Source organism: Pleurodeles waltl, chromosome 2_1 (genome assembly GCF_031143425.1).
Source record: "Pleurodeles waltl isolate 20211129_DDA chromosome 2_1, aPleWal1.hap1.20221129, whole genome shotgun sequence".
In the NCBI taxonomy this organism is placed as follows: domain Eukaryota; kingdom Metazoa; phylum Chordata; class Amphibia; order Caudata; family Salamandridae; genus Pleurodeles; species Pleurodeles waltl.
The window spans coordinates 452,449,303-452,470,559 of record NC_090438.1 but is presented as its reverse complement, the minus strand read 5'-3'; the positions used below and the strand labels follow the sequence as shown (position 1 = coordinate 452,470,559).

The 21,257-nt window shown below is 44.5% G+C and overlaps 1 protein-coding gene across 1 annotated transcript in view; it reads left to right on the top strand.

Moving 5' to 3' along the window:
• The window catches only part of KLHL4 (kelch like family member 4), a 924,273-nt gene that overhangs the window by 889,135 nt on the left and 13,881 nt on the right, over positions 1–21,257 (top strand). Inside the window, exon 10 of the mRNA XM_069213186.1 lies at positions 736–907. Coding sequence (XP_069069287.1) covers positions 736–907 — 172 coding nt within the window. The remainder of the gene's footprint in view (positions 1–735; positions 908–21,257) is intronic.

Genomic DNA, 21,257 nt, shown 5'->3' with positions numbered 1-21,257 from the left:
CAACATTGAAGTCCAATCTGATTTACTATACCGCTGGGTAAAACATGAGGCACTTGCTTATTTTTGGAAGGCAGCACAGCAAGTGACGTTGCTGCGCTTTGTTGATCATATGTTCAAAGAAATGGCGCAGTTCTGCTCTCTACTAGGGGAGGTGCACTTGTGGCTATACAGAGCCAATGTAGGTACCCTTGTGTCATGGCGAAAGAGTGCATAGCTTGTGGTAAGGAGAGCTTTTGTGCAGGAAGGGATATATTCCTGTACAAAATTATCCTTTGAGGCTATTTCGTCTTTCATTCTGTACTGCAGAATGCAGAGAAATAAGGATTTTTGTCTCTGTAACTCCAGCCTCAAGCAAACACATCATTTTGGCGCAAACCTATGTTTACAAGTCTTTGTAAATATGGGTTTACATCAAAATACATGGGCGGATGCATGGGAATTCCTATTTACCATCCATATAACACCTATGTGATGTACGGTAACGCAAGGCAGCAATGTTTTCTGCGCTGCTTTACCTTTTTGTGTAAAGCCATACAAATTGCGATTTGTATGGTTTTGTAAATCCCAATATGGAGTTTGCATTGGGCTTTACCAAATAAGTGACACAACCCTGATGTAAAATCTAAGTAAATCTGGACCACATCACTCATAATTAGTTAAAGTAGTCACATTACCAAATTCATTTTTGCACGTGTCAATCATTAAGTTATTCTCATAATTACTCATGTTTTCTAGATACGATCCTAAAACGGACAACTGGACTACCGTGGCTCCCCTGAGTGTGCCCAGAGACGCCGTTGGGGTTTGTCCACTGGGTGACAAACTGTATGCTGTCGGAGGATATGACGGAAATTCATACTTGAACACTGTGGAGTCGTATGATGCACAGACTAATGAATGGACACAGGTAACAGAAAGAAGAGACACATTTTATAACTTAATTTATGCAGGCATTAAAATTGTATTTTTTTCTAGACTTCAAGCACACTCGTTCATCTATGTCATCGTAATATCATCATAATCATCATCATTACATTCTCTTGGCTATTCCAAACAACTATTCGTACCACAATAAGTACAGAATGTGGAAACATATATGCGTGAATTTATTAATTTACACGTACTTGTTACTTAATTATATTTTACATATAAACTTACTAAGGACAGTCCTAATTCATTAATACATTTCATAATACCGGTAGGTAACACGATTCAAGACTTAAATTGGCTAAATTAATACTTTAAGGCATTTCCTTCGCCTTCCCCTTGAAAACGAGTTACCAGATAATTCTTGGTCAAATAAGCCCTAGTGATAGTTGTTTACAAGCCACAACCACAACATTGACAGCGCTAACGCGCTTTTGGTGTAAAGTGGAAAAAGCCATCATGTAGAATGGGCATGAAAACAGAAAATAGGCCTCCCACTTCTATAGTTAATTCAAGTTACTAGACTGTTTCTAACTCTCTACCTAAAAATGCACTTTTGCGCACTTTAGGTGTAGTTTTATGTTAGGTAACTTTCCAGAAACGTAATAACCATATTTTGATTAAATGGCAATTATTGTGGCCCGTATTTATACTTTTTTTAGCGCCGCATTTGCGCCGCTTTTTGACGCAAAACGGCGCAAACCTACAAAATACAATGGCATTTTGCAAGTTTGCGCCGTTTTTGCGTCAAAAAACGACGCAAATGCGGCGCAAAAAAAGTATAAATACGGGCCACAGTGTCTCCTGTCGAAGTGGGAAACTCTAGCGAAACTATGAGTAAACGTAGTTCTAAATATATAAAAAGAGCATAAAGATTTGCGAAAACATACAGTTTACAGATAGGCACCCATTTTGATTATTCCCTCAAATATAGTAACGCACTTTCAAATCTTAGTTCATGGCTATATAACCAAATATTTCATTATATATGAGATACGTTCATTTACTATTCGATGTTTCAGTCTATAAAAGTTGATACTATTAATAGTTTTTGACAGTCAGTCAGTGCTTCACAAAATAGCAAAGCACGGGTCACTATTTGAGCATCAGATTAACATAGAGGACAGTGTGATTCTTGATTCGTCTTTTTAAGCATTATAGTTGATCTGCATTACCTATACGTTTTTATTTAACATTTATTTTACATAGAAACTGATAAGTTCATGACTTCCATTTTTTTTAATTCATTTCTTCGAGAATGTTTTGCTCGTGGAATTACATTTCCTATTCTATATGCAGCTCAATGATCCTAAAATGAAGTTCAGATGAACAAACCATTAAACATTTGCCTTGCTTTCTACATTTGTTCAATAACATATTGCATTCTCCTGATGTTGTAATAGGGTGCCAATATGTTAAAAGTGCCATATTATAATTATGTGCAATATTCATCAATCCTAATTCTAACCTCTGTGTGAACAGAGGGGTGTTATTGTGCGAATCTCAAACTAACTTTTCACGTCGTAAAGTTAGACTGTTGGTCTAAACTTAAACCAAAAGTCTAAACTTAGACAAAAATTCTAACTTTACTACGAATAAAGTTAGACTTTAGGTCTAACTTAGACTTTGGTCTCAGTTTACGTTTGTGAATCGGGCCCATGGTATTTATTCAAAAGTTTCTGGACCATGAAAAATATAGATGGTCATGACCATGGCGGTCTTCTGATCAGCAGGATTAACATGGTGGTATCACCACGAAAAGGCTGGCGGTAATGACTGCCAAATAATAACCATGGCGGTGAGCCCTCCCATAGACAGGCACAACAAATGCCAACGTGGTACGAACACCGAACACGGCGGTAGCCACCTACAGGCAGGCGGAAGATAAATATCTGCCCACCATGTTATGATATAGCACACCGCCACAATTTTTATGGCGGTAGCACTGGCACCAAAAGCCTAATGGAAACACATCATATAGAAGGAGACACTCACCTCCAGGAACACAATCAGCGGCAGTCATGGAACCAGAACTGCAAGTCTTCCTGATGGTGTACCACGCCATGGCCGTCCTGGAGCACCAATGCTGACGAAGATGACAACTGTGAATACAACCACCTAGCACACAAGGGAGGGAGAAAGGGTGAGAAGAGTGCCACACACACTCACAAAACACATTATACACACACCACACATCCAGAACCAGATGCACAGGAAAATAACAATAACAGAACCCTGGAGTAAAGAAACCCAGGACAATACACAGTTCCAACCACTGTATTCCTGTTGTACCAATATGTAAAATGCAAAAACATACACAACTGCAGAAAGAAATACATGCAAGCCCAAAGGCCAGTCCAAAGTCACAAATGCCCACAAGGCGAAGTCCACGCCCCACCCTGACTCCTGACAACAACGGGACTCCACTGTTCTGGGGCATCATGTTGGAAATGGGCAGTCGCCTCAAGAGGTGAGGGGTTGGGGGGCACCCATTTGGCCATTTGGAGGAGGTTCCCTGCCCACATGTTCTGGAGGTGGCTGCCTGTCCACTCGTTCTGGAGGGGGCTGCCTGCCTACTGGTTCTGGAGGGGGCTGTCTGCCCACTGGTTCTGGAGGGGACTTCCTGCCCACAGGTTCTGGAGGGGGCTGCCTGCCTACTGGTTCTTGAGGGGGCTGCCTGCCCACTGGTTCTGGAGGGGGCTCCCTGCACACTGGTTCTGGAGGGGGCTGCCCGCCCACTGGTTCTGGAGGGGCTGCCTGCCCACTGGTTCTGGAAGGGGCTGCCTGCCCACTGGTTATTCATGGTGCTCCTTGGCCTCTGGTTCTGGATGCTGCTCCTTGGCCTCTGATTCGGGATGCTGCTCAATGGCCTCTGGTTCCGGATGGGGCTCCTTGGGCACAGTTTTGAGTGGAACCTCCTTGGAGATGGTTTTGAGTGGGGTCTACTTGGGCATGGATTTGTGTGGGCCTTCCTTGGCCTTGGATTTTGTTGGGGCCTCCTTGGCCTTGGATTTTGTTGAGGCCTCCTTGTCCTGGGATTTGGGTGGGGCCTTTTTGGCCCTAGGTTTTGTAGGTGGCCACATGGTCTTGCCATGTCAGTTTGGAAGGGGAGGCACTTTAGCCCTCCTTTTTGGGGGGGAGGCGTGTCCTTGGTGCAGGGGGCCGGCATCGTACTCATGTGCCCCTTAGTGGCAGCTGGAGACTTTGGGGGTGGAGCTGTGTCAGACTGGGTGCTTGAGGTACTGGGCTGGGGAGGTGGGACCTTCCTCTTATGGGCAGGACGGGGGGGGAGGAGGGAAGAGGTGAAGGCGGGCAAGGAAAAGCTTATTAGGGACAATGGGGCAGGATATGGGAGGAGGGATGGGAGTGGAGGTAGAGGGAGTGGTTGTAGGAGGAGGTGTGCTGGACTTGGGTGCAGGTGCAAGAACTGTATGCATGTGTGAGGTGGATGGCTGTTGGGGGTCTGAGTGCGAGCATATGTGTGTCTCTGGAGGGAGGGCAGACAGGGGGGATGACAAACAGGATGTGTGGATGGATGTTGTGGTGGTGTCTGCAAGTGAGGTCGGTGTGCTGCTTGATGAGGTGGTGGTGACTACCAATGTGGTGTGTGGGGTACATGTGTGCAGGTCTGCTGTTGTGGTGACTGTGGGCAGGGCTGTGGAGGTGGTAGGTTCTGGGACAGTTGATGCAGTGCATGCATGTGTGAGTGAGGTTGTGACTGCGAGGGAAGAGGATGAGGAGGGGGACACAGTGGAGGCAGTGGATTAATTTGTGTGTGCATCTGTTTGCTGGCTGTGTGAGTGCTTGTGGACTGAAGTGTGCTGCCTGTGTTTGTGTGAGTCTTGTGTTTTGTTTATGGTGCATGCTTGTCAGAATGTGTGCGTGGGATGGGTTGGGGGTGAGGAGACTGGGACTGGGTAGTGATACTTGGAGGGGGTACAGATGAAACAGGGACACTGGCTGCCATCAGTGAAGAGGCCAGAGCCTGAAACGATCTCTGTAGGGCCACCAACCCACCGTGGATGCCCTCCAGAAGGCATTGCTGCATCTGGGATGCCAGCCCTGGATGGCATTCACTATGGTTGACTGCCCTACAGAGATGTATCTCAGAAGGACATTAGCCTCCTCACTGAGGGCAGCAGGGCTGACTGGGACAGGGCCTGAGGTGCCTGGGGCAAAGGAGATGCCCACCCTCCTAGGTGAACGGGCACAGGCAACTCGGTGGGGGGCTACTGGGAGGGCAGTGCTAGAACGGGGGTGGCAGTAGAACCTGTAGCTGGGGTGGTCCCAGAGGGGTCCGCCACCACCAGGGAGCTCCCATCGGAGGACGAATCAGAGTCAGTGGTATTACATCTTGTCCCCGCTGTGGTGCTCCCCTTGCCCTCTGTCTACTGGTCTCCTTGGCACCAGTGGACTCTGCCTCCTGGGTCCTGTGGGCTGCAGCTCCCTCACTCGCCGGTGCCCCTGCTCCTTCGCCAGATGATGCTAATACACACATGGACAGGATAACAAAAGGAGAGAAGGTGAGAGAGAAAGGAAGCACAGGGTCAATCTCAGCACCAACCGCACAAATGGCAGACACATCACTGTCACACACTGAGACTAAGAATGGGCCGTATGGACCATACTGGCGTACCACAGCAGGTAGGAGCCAAACACTGCCAGCTACACACCAACTGGCTAAGCCCTGTCTGGGCTGAGATGGGAAGCCACCTACCTAGCTATCTAGTACATGCTTTCCACCCTGTTAACCTGAGCTGGACCACGCAGCAATGTCTGAACTGGCATATTGTGGGATCCACTGACTATTATCCTGCACCCAAATCCAATGCCAGACAACCAAGATGGTAGACAAACACACTGTACTCACCCCCTTGTGACTGCTGTGATGCCCTCAAGCTCCCATCCAGCTCTGGGTAGGCCACTGCCAGTATGCGGGCCATCGGGGGGGTCAGGTTCCAAGGGGCACCGCTCCTTCATTGGGAGGCCATCCCCAGCTGAGCCTTTGTGGTCTTCCAGGCCCAGCATTTCAGGTCCTCCCACTGTTTCCTTCAGTGGGTGCTCCACCTGTTATAGACCCCTAGGGTCCGCACGTCCTTGGCTATGGCACACAACAACCCCTTCTTCTGATGGGTGCTGACCTGTATAGGAAACACAGAAGGTGGGACACCATGAACCTGACAATCCAGCCTGTCACACATATGGCTCACAAAAAGCATGATACCCTCATTAGGTACCCACATGACCCATCTCCCTGCATTAGCCCTGCCACCAGCCATACCCTCCACTTGACACACTGCCAGCACACACACACATCTTCATGCAGCCATGTCGCATGCAACGTACCCATGGTGTACTCACCTGTTGGTCTGGAGGCCTGGAGGCCCACACGGCACTCCATCTCCTCCGACGTGAAGGCTGGTGCCCTTTCCCCTGTTGCACGAGCCATGGCAGGTTCCAGACACAGGTCACAGCAGCACACGCAGTGGAGATGTCATCCTGTGGAAAGTCAGGAATCAAGTTAAGCGGTAGAAAGGAAATGACGGTCATGTCCATGGCGGTGCACACCATCACCGCCAGTGTTGACCATTATTGGTTCCCATTCTCCATAGAGGGCTTTGTTAACCAATGAGGAATTGCACAAAGTCCACCTGTCCATGAATACAGGACAGGCGGGTGCCATTTTCTAATGCTGGTACACATGTATAGATTGATAAGTGTGTCATTGTAGTCGAATGTACTCACCTACACAGTTCCAGTGTCCAACATACAAGCATGCTTTGTGTACACTGCTGTAGTGTGTTCATGGTTCCTGTTGTCACTCCTTTCTTACATTAGGGTCCCTTAGGTACCAACCACTGCCGAGGAATAGGAGGAGACACACCCGTGTATAGACCCTTTGTGGACTTGGCTACACTGGAGGACCGGCACATCATACTTACCTATCGTCTGGACAGGGCCACAATCACAGAGCTGCGTGAACAATTGGAGCCTGTTATGAGACCTGCTATCCGTAGCACCACAGCAATCCCCCCCTCTTGTGCAGGTGCTCTCAGTGCTCCATTTCATGGGAACTGGCTCTTTCCAGATGAGAGTGGGTTTGGCTGCAGGCATGTCACAGCCAAAGTTCTCTGTTGTGCTTGCAAGGGTTTTGGTAGCCTTGCTCAAACACATGAGCAGCTACATCGCATTCCCCCTGGTAGATGATCTACCCACAGTGAAGGCTGGATTCTATGAAATGGGGCACATAACTCATGTTATTGGAGCTATCAATGGAACCAATATTGCCCTAGTCCCCCCCTTGGCCAATGAACAAGTGTACAGGAATCAGAATAGTTTCCACTCACTCAATGTCCAGATGGTGTGCCTTGCTGACCAGTACATCTCCCACATCACTGCCAAGTATCCAGTGTCGGTGCATGATGTCTTTGTCCTGAGGAATAGCAGGGTCCCACATCTGATGGCACAACTACAGAGGCATAGTAGTCTATGTATGTCAATGTATGCCTTCAGGAGTCATAGCCCATGCCATTGTGCAGGGCTAATGTGTGGCCCTTACTTCTTGCAGGTGATTCCGGCTACCCAAACCTGTCATGGCTCATGACCCCTGTTAGGAATCTGAGAGCAGGGGCGGAAAATAGGTACAATGATGCTCATGGGCGTCCCAGGAGGATTGTTGAAAGGACCTTTGGGCTCCTGAAGGCTAAGTTCAGGTGCCTCCATCTGACAGGTGGATCCCTATCTACTCCCCTGAGAAGGTCTGCAAAATTATTGTTGTGTGCTGCATGTTGCAGAATATGGCCCTCAGACTGCATGTACCCTATCTGCAGGAGGAAGGGGGTGGCAGTGCAGCTGTGGCAGCAGTTGACACTGAGGACAGTGAGGAGGAGAATGTGGCAACAGGTCACATTTGATCCCGTAGTACTTCCAATGACACTCAAGTAAGAATGTTGAACTAAACATTTCTACATTTTAGTGTTGTACTGTGTGACTGCATCATAATGCAAGTCATTCCCTTTGCATCCCAACTGTCACCTATGCCTTACCTTGCTGTAGATGTTGGTGTTGTTCCAACAGTGTACTGCTGTGATGTTTACAGACTGCTGAGACATATTTGTGTCTCTGATGTCTGTCTGGGCCGCAGGGACCATTTGCGGGGTGGTTTAACTTCTGCAGGGGGAGGAGTGGACCTGTGGTCCTGTGGCAGGGCCTCCTTTCCACTAGCTGCCACAGATGTGGAGGGCTGGTCAGTAAACTGGCTAGTGGAAGGGGCCCGCTGGTGTGATGTGTAGTCCCTCATGATGTTGGCCATATCACCCAGCACCCCTGCAATGGAGACAGGGGTCACAGGGGAGACAGGGGACAGCAATTCTTTCTTGATCTCCTGGCGGTGTTCCTCCTGCAGCCCCTGGTTCTCCTGCATGATGTCTATCACCTGACCCATCTTGTCCTGTGTTTGTTGGTAAGCCCCCAGGACATTAGTGAGTGCCTCCTGGGCAGTTGGTTCCCTGGGCTTGTCCTCCCCTGGCGCAGAGCTGACCTCCGACCATCCCTGGCCTCCTGTGCATGTGTCCCCTGAATGGTGTGCCCACTGCCACTGACCCCAGGACCCTCATTGTCTTGCCTGTAAGGTGTGGTCTGGGGTCCCTGTACAGGTGGGCACACTGCTGATTGATGTGTCCTGGGTAAAAAGGTCTGTGGACGTTGGTTGGCTGCTGTGGTACTGGATACTGAGAAGGGAGACTCTGTGGTGGACTGGGTGTGGGCTGCGGTAGCTGACTGACCAGTGGTCACTGATGGACCAGGGAGTTCACCCAGATCCAGAACTCCAGAGTTGCTGTTATCACTGGGGGCAACTCTACATGATAACATTGTGATTCAGATTGAATTTCTATCTATTAAGTAGAATCCTGTGGTCATGCCATTATCTGATTACTGGGCAATATGCCTGATTTATTTAATCTATTCTTGACAATGTTTAAGAGATGTTAAGCAAAAATCTTGGTGAAAATATCAGTCCTGACAGTCATCTTGTAGCTTTCTAGAAAGAAGTGCACATCTTTTTCATGGCCTGGAATTTGAATACTCCGTTTCTATTAGCATTATATTAGTATTGTAATTCACAGCACATAAGAGAGTGTGTTCTGCCCTGCTTAAACCACCTAGATTTCCTGATTTTAAACCGCTGGTTTTTGCACTAGTGCTGTGAGTGTCTTCTTAATGGGGTTTCACTAATAGCTAGCTCTGCTGAAATGGATGTGACTGCTAACTGTGAATGCCAGCATTTTAAGTTTAAGTATATTGCTGCACAGCTGGGATTAAGAGGCTTTGCAATGTTTATACATCAATATGGGAACAAATGCACATACAGTCTGTGGCTGATCAAGTAGCACTACTGTCTAACTTTGTCTTGTATCTATTTATAATTGTCCATCCAAAGCAACTTCCCAACTTCATTGTGACTATAGTGTGAGGTTGTAGCTCATTAGTGTGAATATGTAGTGTTTAAGTGCAAACCTGCAGTGTTTTATTGTATTCACATTGTAGATGAAAGCTGCATCAAAAGTAACTTTACATTGACTAAGCAAAGAGAAAAAAAATGTAATTCTCTTTCCTCATGTCTCAAATGGTCCTGAGGGCAAAAATTATAGTATTTTGCTCATATTTGCATTACTTCATATACGTTAGGTTTTGTAGTCCGCCCCTAATGAGGTTCATGCTATGAATTAACCTGCTGGGTAAAGTTTACTCAACTGTACTACAGTTAGATTAAAGTCTCCTCCAAACAATAGACTCATATTGAGGAGAATCATCTTCTACTGTCAGAGGGTCAGAGGAAAAGGGTGAGGGCAAAATCTGAATAGGTTAATCAGCGGTCATCTCACTGATAAGAAAGTTCATGCCTTTTTCATAGGGACACAGGGAAAGCAGGCAGACCGCTTGCTCCACTCACACCAGGAGCTCACTTTTAAAGTGTTGAAGGGAAAGAACAAGTTTACTGTACCAGTTACCGACAAAGTTAATACATCTGGAGGTGCTGTTACTGACAAAATGAAGATTTAGCCATATTGGAAAGTCCCACAATTCTTGCAGGTGGGAAGGACCAGAGGTGGAAAGATTAGGTGGCATACTTTCTTTAGGAAGAGCCATCCACTTTCTATACATCTCCATCTCCAATTTTAAACGCCTGCAAAACGAGGAACTCTATGAAGGACTGGGAACTACAGAGGAAGGAGGATGGGCCAGCTTACTGATGAATCCCTGTCTGCAGAGACTCCAGGTTTGTAGTTTTGAGGATATTGTTGGGCTCTCGTCTTCAGGGCGTGTGTAACATGCATTCGTTCAAACTCTGGGGGACAGTAGACTGTGAACGTACTGGAATCTCTGAAGGAGAGAGTTCCCTACGACTTCTGTGGGCTAGTAATGAGGTATATACTGTTAAAGGGGGCTCACAACTCCTGCTGGATGCACATGAATCCTGAAGGTGCCAGGAGGCTGTGGGGCCTGGCAAGTGTAAGCAGGTAGCATAACTAGCATTGATGCTCATAAGGTAGATACCCCAAGCAAAGCAGCTCAGACAGGAAAACAATTCCTGGGCTACTTGCGGCTTCCTGCCACTGGATATACGATCTGTAGAAGAGCCTTGCAACAATTAGACTATGTTAGAAATGGGGTCATTGGTTGGCAGACAGGTTACACCCTGTCCAAGCAAGGACCCTCACTCTAGTCAGGGTAAGTCACACACGATCAAATTATCCTGTTACCACCCTCTGGTAGCTTGGCACTGAGAAGTCAGGCTTAACTTTGAAGGCATTGTGTAAAGTATTTGTGCAATAAATCATACATTACCACCATATAACACCTCAATAATACAACACACAGGGTTTAGAAAAATACACAATATTTATCTGAATGAATGCAGGTCAAAACAATTAAAGATTAAATAAGCAAATGTAGGGATATCACTGAAAGTGGTATCAAGTGTCTTTAGAGTTAAAAGATTACAGTAAAAGCAATAAAAAGTGTCTTAAGTTCTCCTAGAAACAACAAGTGTCTCTTGCAGGGCAAAGTACCTGGTTTGCATTGAAAAATCCTCGCAAGGGACAGCAGAGGAGGAGATGTGTGGAAAACGGTGAGTGTGCGTCGGTTTCGCCCCTTCGCACACAGACTTGCATAATTATTTTCCACGTGGGGAAGATGTTGCATCAATTTCCGGCGCAGGGACTTGGATCCTCTTCGGGTTGTGGGGTTTTGAGACGCCCCGGGGATGATGCGTGGAATCCTGGGCTTGCGGAGCGAAGTCACAGCGGCTGCGTCAATTCCGGTAAGCGATGCGTGGAATTTTCTTCCGCACCGCGGGTGCTGTGTCGCTTCCTCTCAGGAAGTCGGGTGGCATCGTTCTGAGTCAGCTTGCGTTGATCCAGTAAGGCTGTCTATTGAAGTTCCGGTCGTGTCACTGGCGCTTCGTCGATCTTCTGTTGAGAAGTGGGGCTGCGTCGTACCGGACTCAGCATGCAGTGAAATTTGCACTGCGAGCAGGCGATGCATCAAATTTTCACCGCACAGGGATTTCAGCTGCAGGAGGGAAGTCCTTTTGGACCTGAGACTTCAGGGAACAGGGGGCAAGCACTATCCAAGCCTTTGGAGAGCACTTCTGAAGCAGAGCAAGAGAGCAGCAAGACAGCAGGGCAACACCAAGGCAGCAGTCCTCTTCAGAAAGCAGTCAGGTGAGTCATTTAGGCAACCAGGTTCAGATTTCTTCTCCAGGAAGTGTCTGAGGTGGTAGGCCAGAGGCCCTATGTTTATACCCAAATGTGCCGTTGAAGTGGGGGAGACTTCAAAGAGTGGCTTAGAAGTGCATTAGGTCCCCTTTCAGTTCAATCCTGTCTGCCAGGGTCCCAGTAGGGGGTGTGGCAGTCCTTTGTGTGAGAGCAGGCCCTCCACCCTCCCAGACCAGAAAGACCCATTCAAAATGCAGATGTATGCAAGTGAGGCTGAGTATCCTGTGCTTGGGGTGTGTCTGAGTGAATGTACAAGGAGCTGTCAACTAAAACCAGCCAGATGTGGATTGTAAGGCACAGAAAGATTTAAGTGCAGAGAAATGCTCACATTCTAAAAGTGGTATTTCTAAAATAGTAATATTAAATCCAACTTCGCCAGTCAGCAGGATTTTGTATTACTATTCTGGCCATACTAAACATGACCTTCCTACTCCTTTCAGATCAGCAGCTACCACTCAAACAATATATGAGGGCAGCCCCAATGTTAGCCTATGAACGGAGCAGGCCTCATAGAAGTGTAAAAATAAATTTAGGAATTTTATTTTACCAGGACATGTAAACTACACAGGCACATGTCTTGTCTTTTACCTACACAGCACCCTGCCCTAGGGGTTACCTAGGGCACACTTTAGGGGTGACTTATATGTAGAAAAAGGGGAGTTTTAGGCTTGGCAAGTACTTTTAAATGCCAAGTCAAATTGGCAGTGAAACTGCACACACAGGCCTTGCAATGGCACACCTAAGACAAGGTTAAAGAGCTACTGAAGTTGGTGGCACAATCAGTGCTGCAGGCCCACTAGTAGCTTTTAATCTACAGGCCCTGGGCACATATTGTACACTCTACTAGGGACTAATAAGTAAACTAAATAGCCTAATTGGGTGTGATCCAATGTTACCATGTTTAAAGGGATAGAGCATATGCACTTTAGCACTGGTTAGCAGTGGCATAGTGTGCAGAGTCTAAAAACCTGCAAAAACAGTATCTAAAAAGTGGAGGGAGGCAGGCAAAAAGTTAGGGGTGGCCACCCTAAGGCTGTCAGGTCTGACAGACTACCAGTAGGTAAGAGGGCTGGATTGCAGATCTCAGTGCTCCCCTTAATCAGAAGGCAGAGAAGTTGGAAAAAACTTCACAAATCTGCAAATTGTTCAAGGCCACAAAGTCCCAAATTAACTCTCTCGGTGGCTAGATCTTGCCACTGGGAGCTATGATAAAGAGCCATTTTGGGCTTGTGAAAAAAACTGTTGTTCCACCAACCATTGGAGAAGCTGCTCAGCGAGTCGCAAAGGCCATCAGGGCAGCACCCAGCAAGGGAAAGGTTAGGTTTGGGGGAGCCATCCAGAACACAATGACTTGCCCTCCCGGCAGTCTCACTTACCTTCTCACAGGTACCTGACATGGGGGGAGGGACACCAACTCCTAAAAAAAGCCACTTTTATCCACAGCAAATAATAATGAGAAAAATACCATGACAGTCACATCATAGATTTGGCTGGAAAAAGCCTAGAAGGGGCAAAGAAAATGAATCACATCATTTATCCTTGGTATGGTTTGCTTCCATGAAATGTTTCACCAGTGGAGCACCTTCCACTCTACTTCGTACCCAACTGCAATGCAGGCAGATTCTCTGTTTAGCCATTTCTATTGTCTGTTCCACACAAAGCAATGTACATGTTCATTTGATCACACACATCACATTTCTCAAATCATATTTGGAGTAGGGCTTTTGTTAGTATTCAAATGTTCCATGTATGAGCGTTTTAGTGCAAATCATCAGTTTACAAAGTTGCCATTTTCCTCATACACAGGCCCTAATTATTACATTGGCGGTACTTACCACCTACCGCCGCGGTGACGGCCGCCAACATACAGCCACCGTGGCTACCATCCATCCACCATATTATGAGCACTGCCTAACTTCCACCACAATAAGGGTGGAAATCCGGCAATGCTCATGGTGGTGGACGGTGGTAAGCTGGCACTGCTACCACCAGCACCGGCTCACCAGCTGACAGCAGCAAAGCCCCTTCTCTGTCCCTGCCGTAAGACCTCCTCGACCGAGGTAAGTTGGGCTTCTGACATGGAAGAGGGGTGCGAGGGTGGGGGGTGTTTTATGTGTGTATCAGAATGTGTGCATGTATGTGTGAGTGTGTGTGTGTATGAATGCGTCTGTGTGTGCTGTGTTGTTTGCATGGTTGTATACGTGTGAGTGAATACGTGTAAGACGGGTGAAGTGAGTGCATGTCTGCATTTTAATGTAATTGTGTGTTAGAATGTGTGTGCGTATGTCTGGAAATATGTGTGAATGAATGCATGTATATCAGTGTGTGAATGAATGCGTGTATGTCTAAGTGAATGGGTGTATGCATGGTACATGTGGGTGTCTGTGTGGTTGTATGCGGGGAGAGGTGGTGCGGTGTTTGGGGCCCTGTGACTGTAGTGTGGGGTGGGGAGGAGGGTGATGTGTATGGCTGTGGGGGATGGGGTAAGTTGTGTGGTGTCTGCGTGTATGGGGGGTGAGTGAGTGGATCGGAGGGGTGAGGGGTGAGTCTGGATGGCGATGTCAGGTGAGTGTTGGGTGGTGGTGGAGCCAACTACTGGTGATAGGGAAGGAATTTCCTGTCACTGGTAGGGCCTACCGCCATGGTGGTAGGCCAGCTCATAATGCCATGGGCGGTACTATGTCATCCGCTGTGCTGGAGATAGATATCTCTGTCCAGGTGGCTCATATCACCATGGTGGTATGAGTGGAGAAGTGTTAGGTTGGCTGCAGCCAACCCACCAATCTCATAATGTGGCGAAATACACCGCCAGTCTGTTGGCAGTGATACTGCCACATTAACCCTGTCGGTCAAAAGACCGCCAGGGTTAAAATGAGGGCCATAATGTCCTATCATATGGACAAACACCAAAGTGTTGTGATGGATTTTGATGCATTTGCCTTCATGTGTGCTCATTCTGCATTGTGCATACACTTGTGTTACTTTCATACGTAAACAGTATTTTGTTTTGCTATTGCGTCTAAAAAGTGCCAATTTCTTTTCAAAATACTTAGAATGAGATTACTTACTTGGGGGTATATTTACAAAAATGTCACAGAACAGCAAGCAAAGTTGCTGTGCTGCATTGCATGAAAGGGGTAGGGCAGAAATGCTCCATATTTACAGCGACATGGAGCATTTTGCCCCTCTTCTTGCTCTGCCGCACTTCAGACAGCCTAGTGCCAATGCAGGCACCCTTGCCCTTGTTTAAATGTAGTGACCATCACTATTCTTTGTTGTTGTGTTTTCAGTTGTTTTGTGTGAGTGTAGCCTCCAGAGGCTAACACAACATGTTTAAGTGCAGGGTCACCATCAGTTCTGCTTTGGGAGCTGCCAGGAGAGTGGTAGGCTCAAAGATCTGTATATCATTTTGCATGTGCCGCCCTAAATCTTCTCAGTCACAGGCTTCATGACCATAGGAGATTTTCTATAAGTTTAAGCACTCTGGAGGTGATGTGTTTGTCCAATGGTACTAGCATTAGACCTTGGTTGCTTCCCCCTGTGGTTGCTTTGGAAACCTATTAGACTTGGTTGGTAAAGGACTCTAGCACAGCTTGAATTTAATGTCAGATGTTCTAACATCGGAAATACTGATGTCCTAATTATGATTTTCTCCAATTTGCAATTAGGAAATTGCTATTCGTAATGTATGAAACTCATTAAGTTTGATTTAGGGTTTCCTAGTGGGTAGCAAATCGACCTACCTCATGAATATTAATGAGTTAGGTCACAATTTACAACCCAGTAGGAATTGCAGCCATCACAGGGATGGTAACATGCTGTCAGCAGACCACCATGTCTGTGACTGCGTTTTAATAAAGTAATCTTTTTTTTTGTTAATGCAGCTCTTAAAGGAAACCTAGTTGCACTTTCAAAAAGAAAAGAATGAAACTTTGCACTCTGTGAGTCCAATGCCTGCTCTTTACAAATATTTATGTTCTCAAAGAAGAAGCAGTCCCTTGGGGACCCCTTTGTCTTTGCAAATGGGTTACCACCAGTTTTAAACTGATGGTAAAGTATTACTGTTTTGGACCGGAAATTCATTGAAAAACAGTACTACATACCATACCAATTCCATATTTGGAAGGGTAACCCTAAATATGCCTTTTCCAAGTACCAAATCGCAAATTCAACATGCGATTAGGTTTACAAGTTACCGAACTGCATTTCGTACATTAGAAAAAGCATTTTTCTGGTTGCAAACAGCCCAATTCTGTGAATCGGGCTGTTTGCAACCAGAAAAATGCTTTGTACATCCTACCCGTAGTGTCTTGAGTTACGAAAGGTGTTATTGTCTTGAAGTGGTTTAATAATAAATTGCATTATGTTCAAGTATATATTTTGCCTTTGAGTATTATGAAGATACCATGAGAAAGCCAATAGTTCCGACATTTGGGAAATTCTTCCCTAAAGCATTTGTGAAACAAATGGGAGCAGAGGTATAAAGTTTTTTCTGATGGGCAGACCTTTAAAGGTCCTTTCAGCACAGTGGGTTTAGGTTAGCTAATGGGTTACCTGACCCATCTTTAGAGTTCACCCTCGTTGGTTTTGATTAGTTATTTGAGGCTATCACCAAAGCCATTTCTACCTGCCATCAATATGCACTCTTTAAAAAATGTGTGCATAATATTTAGTAGTCAGTGTGGTAAAGTACTGATTGTACAGTCAACATGCTGTTTGTTGTGTTGCTGAGTTCTGAGTCCTACTATACCTCTTCTGGTTTTTTGTCTCGGTACCCCAAGAGTCAAGTGTTAAAAAGGGGTATTTAGTTGCCAGTGGGGAGTTGCAATCTAGGGGGCCAAAGGCACCAGTGGAGAAATGCCCTAGTTGTTACATTTGGGGTCGAATACCCCTTTCTGCTCTGGCATCTGCCAACAATGATTATTTACAGAACTGCCTCTGGGAGTGATTATAGTAGATAAAGGCAGAGTTTTGATTGCAGCTATGATATTTTTGTTGAGATCCAGCTGGTTCTTAGTCCCTCAAAGAATTATTAGGTTATATTACATACCCTAAGTGTTTTACTGATGGTTGAGAGAAGTTACAAATGACGCACTCTACATCTGTCCCATTCTGCTTACTCATTATAGTCATTAGTAACAGCTAATATAATATTTTATTTCACTTGTGTGTGATGTTATTTAGCTTACACACATTTATTAAATAGCTAATCCAATCTTGCTCTGTAACCAATGGACAATAAAGATTTTTGTCTTACCAGAAATCCCAAATGAGTTGCAAATTATTTTGACCCTTTGTGCATTAAAACCATTCCCAGGTTTGCTGCTATTACATAATTATGTAATCTATCATCTTCTTTTATATGAGAACCTCTCTACTTTCTACCCACTTTGAAAGATGCATAAATCTGTTTACGCTATAATTTTCTGCCTTTGTGCTTTGAATTTATTTCTCCTCTCTCCTTTCATTTGTTTCTGTTAAATACTAGATTTTAATACGAATGTGCTTGCAGCTGCCAATAAAGATGGTATAACAATCAAACATTTTTACATGTTTGGCACTTTTTATTTATTGTTTTATCAATGAATGCTTTCAGTTCGGTTAACCATTATATCCACAATTTCACTGACTAACATATTATTTTTTGATCTTTAGCTTAAAAAGGATATTTTGAGATCGGAGTTCACTGTCTCCAAAATCACTTACCCTTTAATCCCTTATTTTATAAAAAATATCCAGAAGAAACAATCACATAATCTCTTAGTGAACTGGAATTACTAATTGTGTTGTGTGGCACTTGTGTTACTTGGATATCTTATATACTATTCAATCACACCCTATGAGAATTGTATCCAGTCATTTTCCTCTTTTATTTGGCTTTGTATTATTACAAATCTGTGATGGTCTCCCATACTTTATTCATAAATCTTTTATGGATCATTGACAATCACAAATGATATTCTTGCATTACATTCTTCTAGCAATAAAATGTATTAATTAGGATAAGTATTCTCTACATTTTCTAGAAGTTTCTATACAGACTTTAGAGAGTCATCAAATTGAGACCATGGTGGTATGTATGTTCACCTAGTTCAGGTGAATTCCTATTACCAATGCTTAAACCACATTCTACTACTGTTAGAAACCTACTACTATTCCCTGTTGTGGTCCACAACCTCTCATTGCAAATTCTAGGGTTTCTGCTGCCCCATTCTAATCCAATGGTTATTAACACAGTCATCTCTTTTCCCATCTTTTCAAGAGCCTAAATTATCTTTATATGGATTCTTTCTGTGGTAGTGATTTTATGTGCAAGATTTGAAACATAACTGCATCATCTACTACCACTGTATTGATCATCATATATTCCTGAATGTTTTTCTACTCTTATGAACTAGTTCTTTTCGTATATCCCATCAATCACACATTTCCTGATTTCATCTGTTGATTCTAAGATTTGATCAACTCTACTCTTATAAACTTGTTCTTCATGTGTATCCCATCAATCAAACATTTCCTGATCTCAACTGCTGATTTTAAGATTTTATCAACTCTAGCTCTTGTATGGAAATTCGCTCTTGTTGAATTTCAACTTCTTTTGCCTTTGATGTATTTTCAGATGTATACTAGTGCTATATTCTCTGAATTTATATTCCTAAGACTAAAATGTGAGTGTAACAAAGTTAGAATTCTAGATAGATTCATGCATTCAGTTTTATTCTCTGTGATAAATTGATCTCCAAATTGAAATAGTTTAGTCCAAATGTGTTTAGAGCTATATTGTTCACTGTGATCGTCCCTTAGAATAAAGCAATCTATTTTAGGCAGCAAGCTATTTTCCACCTGGTCTTCTCATGAGCTATCCATTTGGGACATCCAGCATTCTCTTTGTCAACTGCACCCTGGACCTAGGTCTCAGAATTATCTTTCTCTGATGTTCCTGTCTCTGTGTTAAAGATTTTCTTATTTTGATCCATTAATGTTTTAGTTGTTGGTCCTTCTGCCATTGGTAACGTATCTGCTTTCTAATATTCACTCTATTTTTCCCAAAACTTTAAAATCATTCTTCAAAGAATTCCCTGTCATTGTTTTCTTTATTTTTGAGCCTTGAGAGCATTTATATTGAGAAACGGTTTGGTTCTCACAGCTAGAACAATTCCATAGCTCTAAATGTTATCAAATTGAAATGTCCTTGTATCTTTCTTTGAAAGTCTTTGTAATCTTTTTTGGTGTTGATCTTTTGCCCCATGTTCATCATTTTAGAGTCAGTGTTACAAATGGTTACATATTACTACCTTCTTCTTCTTGGTCTTCTTACTATTTCTCCATTTCATCAATACAATCTTAATGACTACTTCCATCATTCAAAACTATCTAAGTCTATTCTACGATATCTATTAATCATGCTTTCACCCTATTTATTTTATTTTGGGCATCATCTTTTAAAATCACCATCAACTTTCCTTTCCTATTTATTCATTATTTTGATTTAACTTTTTTCTCTACTCCTCTATTTGTACGGAATTCATTTTGATTTAATAGTTCATTGTTTTTCTTGTTCTATAATTTTTTTTCTATTGTGCTCATAACACAATATCTAGGGCATTATTTTTTTCTTTATTACGAATGATCCATTCAAAGAGGATTATTTATGAAGTGTCTTATCACTTACTGGTATACCAGTGGGATACATTATTCAAATCACACAGGACACTCCTTTGCTGAGATTTTAGATTGAGCTCCGTTTGCCCGGGTGTTTTTCTTTGTATTCCAACTTTTCCTGAATTTCAGTCATTGGTTTAGTGAAAGAAATTGGATTATTGATGGAAGGGGGTAAGAACTCACTTCAAATATTAATCACAATCCTTGTCATGGTGAACCACAAAAGACAGAAGATAAACCCATGCTCAACTCTGTGGTAGCAGTCAGGCTTAGCTTACAGGCAATATATAAAGTATTTATGTGGCACTCAAACAGTAATAAAGTGAAGATATTACACAAGAAGAATTCAACCTACACCAAAACAACAAAAATCCAGTCAGTCGAACAGTAGTGATGAGTTTTTAATATTTCAAGTAAAAACACTTTCAAAAGGTGTTAAGTGCCAACTGTGAGTAACTGGTTATGCCAGACCAGGAAAAAGTCACAAGTTCTGGCCGACGGTGATGAAGCACAAGCTGGATATAAGAACAGGTTCACACCGCAGGAGATTCTATCTTCTGATTTAATTGGAAAGATGGTGCAGCAGGGCTCTGTGTCGTCCTGTGTCGAGCTTCATCACACTGAGTTGGATCCAGTGAGGCTTTCATTCAGGAGCTGTGCGAGTCTAGAGGGCTCTGCATTGCTCTGCACTGGATTCGGTAAAGCTGGCTGCTAGGAGCTGCGCCGTGCAATGATGCAAGTTCCTGTGTTGCACTGTGCCGCTCTGCGTCACACCTGATCAAAGCTTCGGTAGCTTAAAGAAGTAGACTCTGACTCCAGCCAAATTCCCAGGACCTTAAGGATAGCACTCCCACAGAGGCCAGCAGAGGGGATAAGGTCAGGCACAGTTGGGTCTGATAAGCTGTAAAGCAGGAAAGGCCTCTGGAAGCTTGTTGTCTCCTTGTAGCTGAACTAGGCAGTCAGCCAACTGACCCTTGTAGTCACTTCTGGGGTCCTGTGTTTCAGGCAAGCAGGTCCAGTCTTCCTTCTTCAGACAGCAGGGTAGTCCTTCTGAATCTTCCCAGGTCCACAGTGTTCTTATTTGATGTTCTGTGGATGTCCCTTGTACACCCACTGCCATTCTATGAGTGGGGGGGCATCAGTTTCTGTATCTTTTAAAATGGTTCTGGTCAGTTGTTCCCCTTCCCCTGAGTTTTGCTTGAGTTTGTCTTGTGAAACAAAGGGCAGGCTAGCCACTTGTGAGCTACATTTGCAATTGACAGTCTAGGCATCTTATGAAGTCAAGAAGGGTTTGGGTATAGTCCTCGGCCTACCCTTTAAAGCTCAGTAAAGGGCTGGATACATCCTGCTTAGGGGAGTATCACTCTTCCCACACCCAAAGCTTAGGCAAGAAAATGCTAACTTTTTAAAAGTATCAAAAACAAGGTGATGTATGGAATTCTTGAATCAATTTCAGCCACCGACAATCAATCAGGGCCGCATCCCAGTTGCTTTTCATCAAGTCACCTCAGTTTGGACCCAGCCATATGCAAATCAGTGCTCCAATTGGAAAGTTCTAGCTCGAACTGCCTGGCCAGGTCCTACCTGAACTGGAACATAAGTAACTCAGGACAACTTTTCCCCCTATTTGGGCTCATCAGTTAAGTATACTGTTAGACCTGACGGCCTTACGCTGTTCACCCTCAACTTTTTGCCTGCCTCCTTCCACTTTTTGACACTTTTTTTGCTGGTTTTAGGACACTGTGCACTTTACCACTGCTAACCAGTGCTAAAGTGCATATGCTCTTTCCCTTAAAGCATTATGACATTGGCTCATACCCAATTGGCTCATTTAATTTACTTATAGGTCCCTAGTAAAGTGCACTAAACGTGCCCAGGGCCTGTACG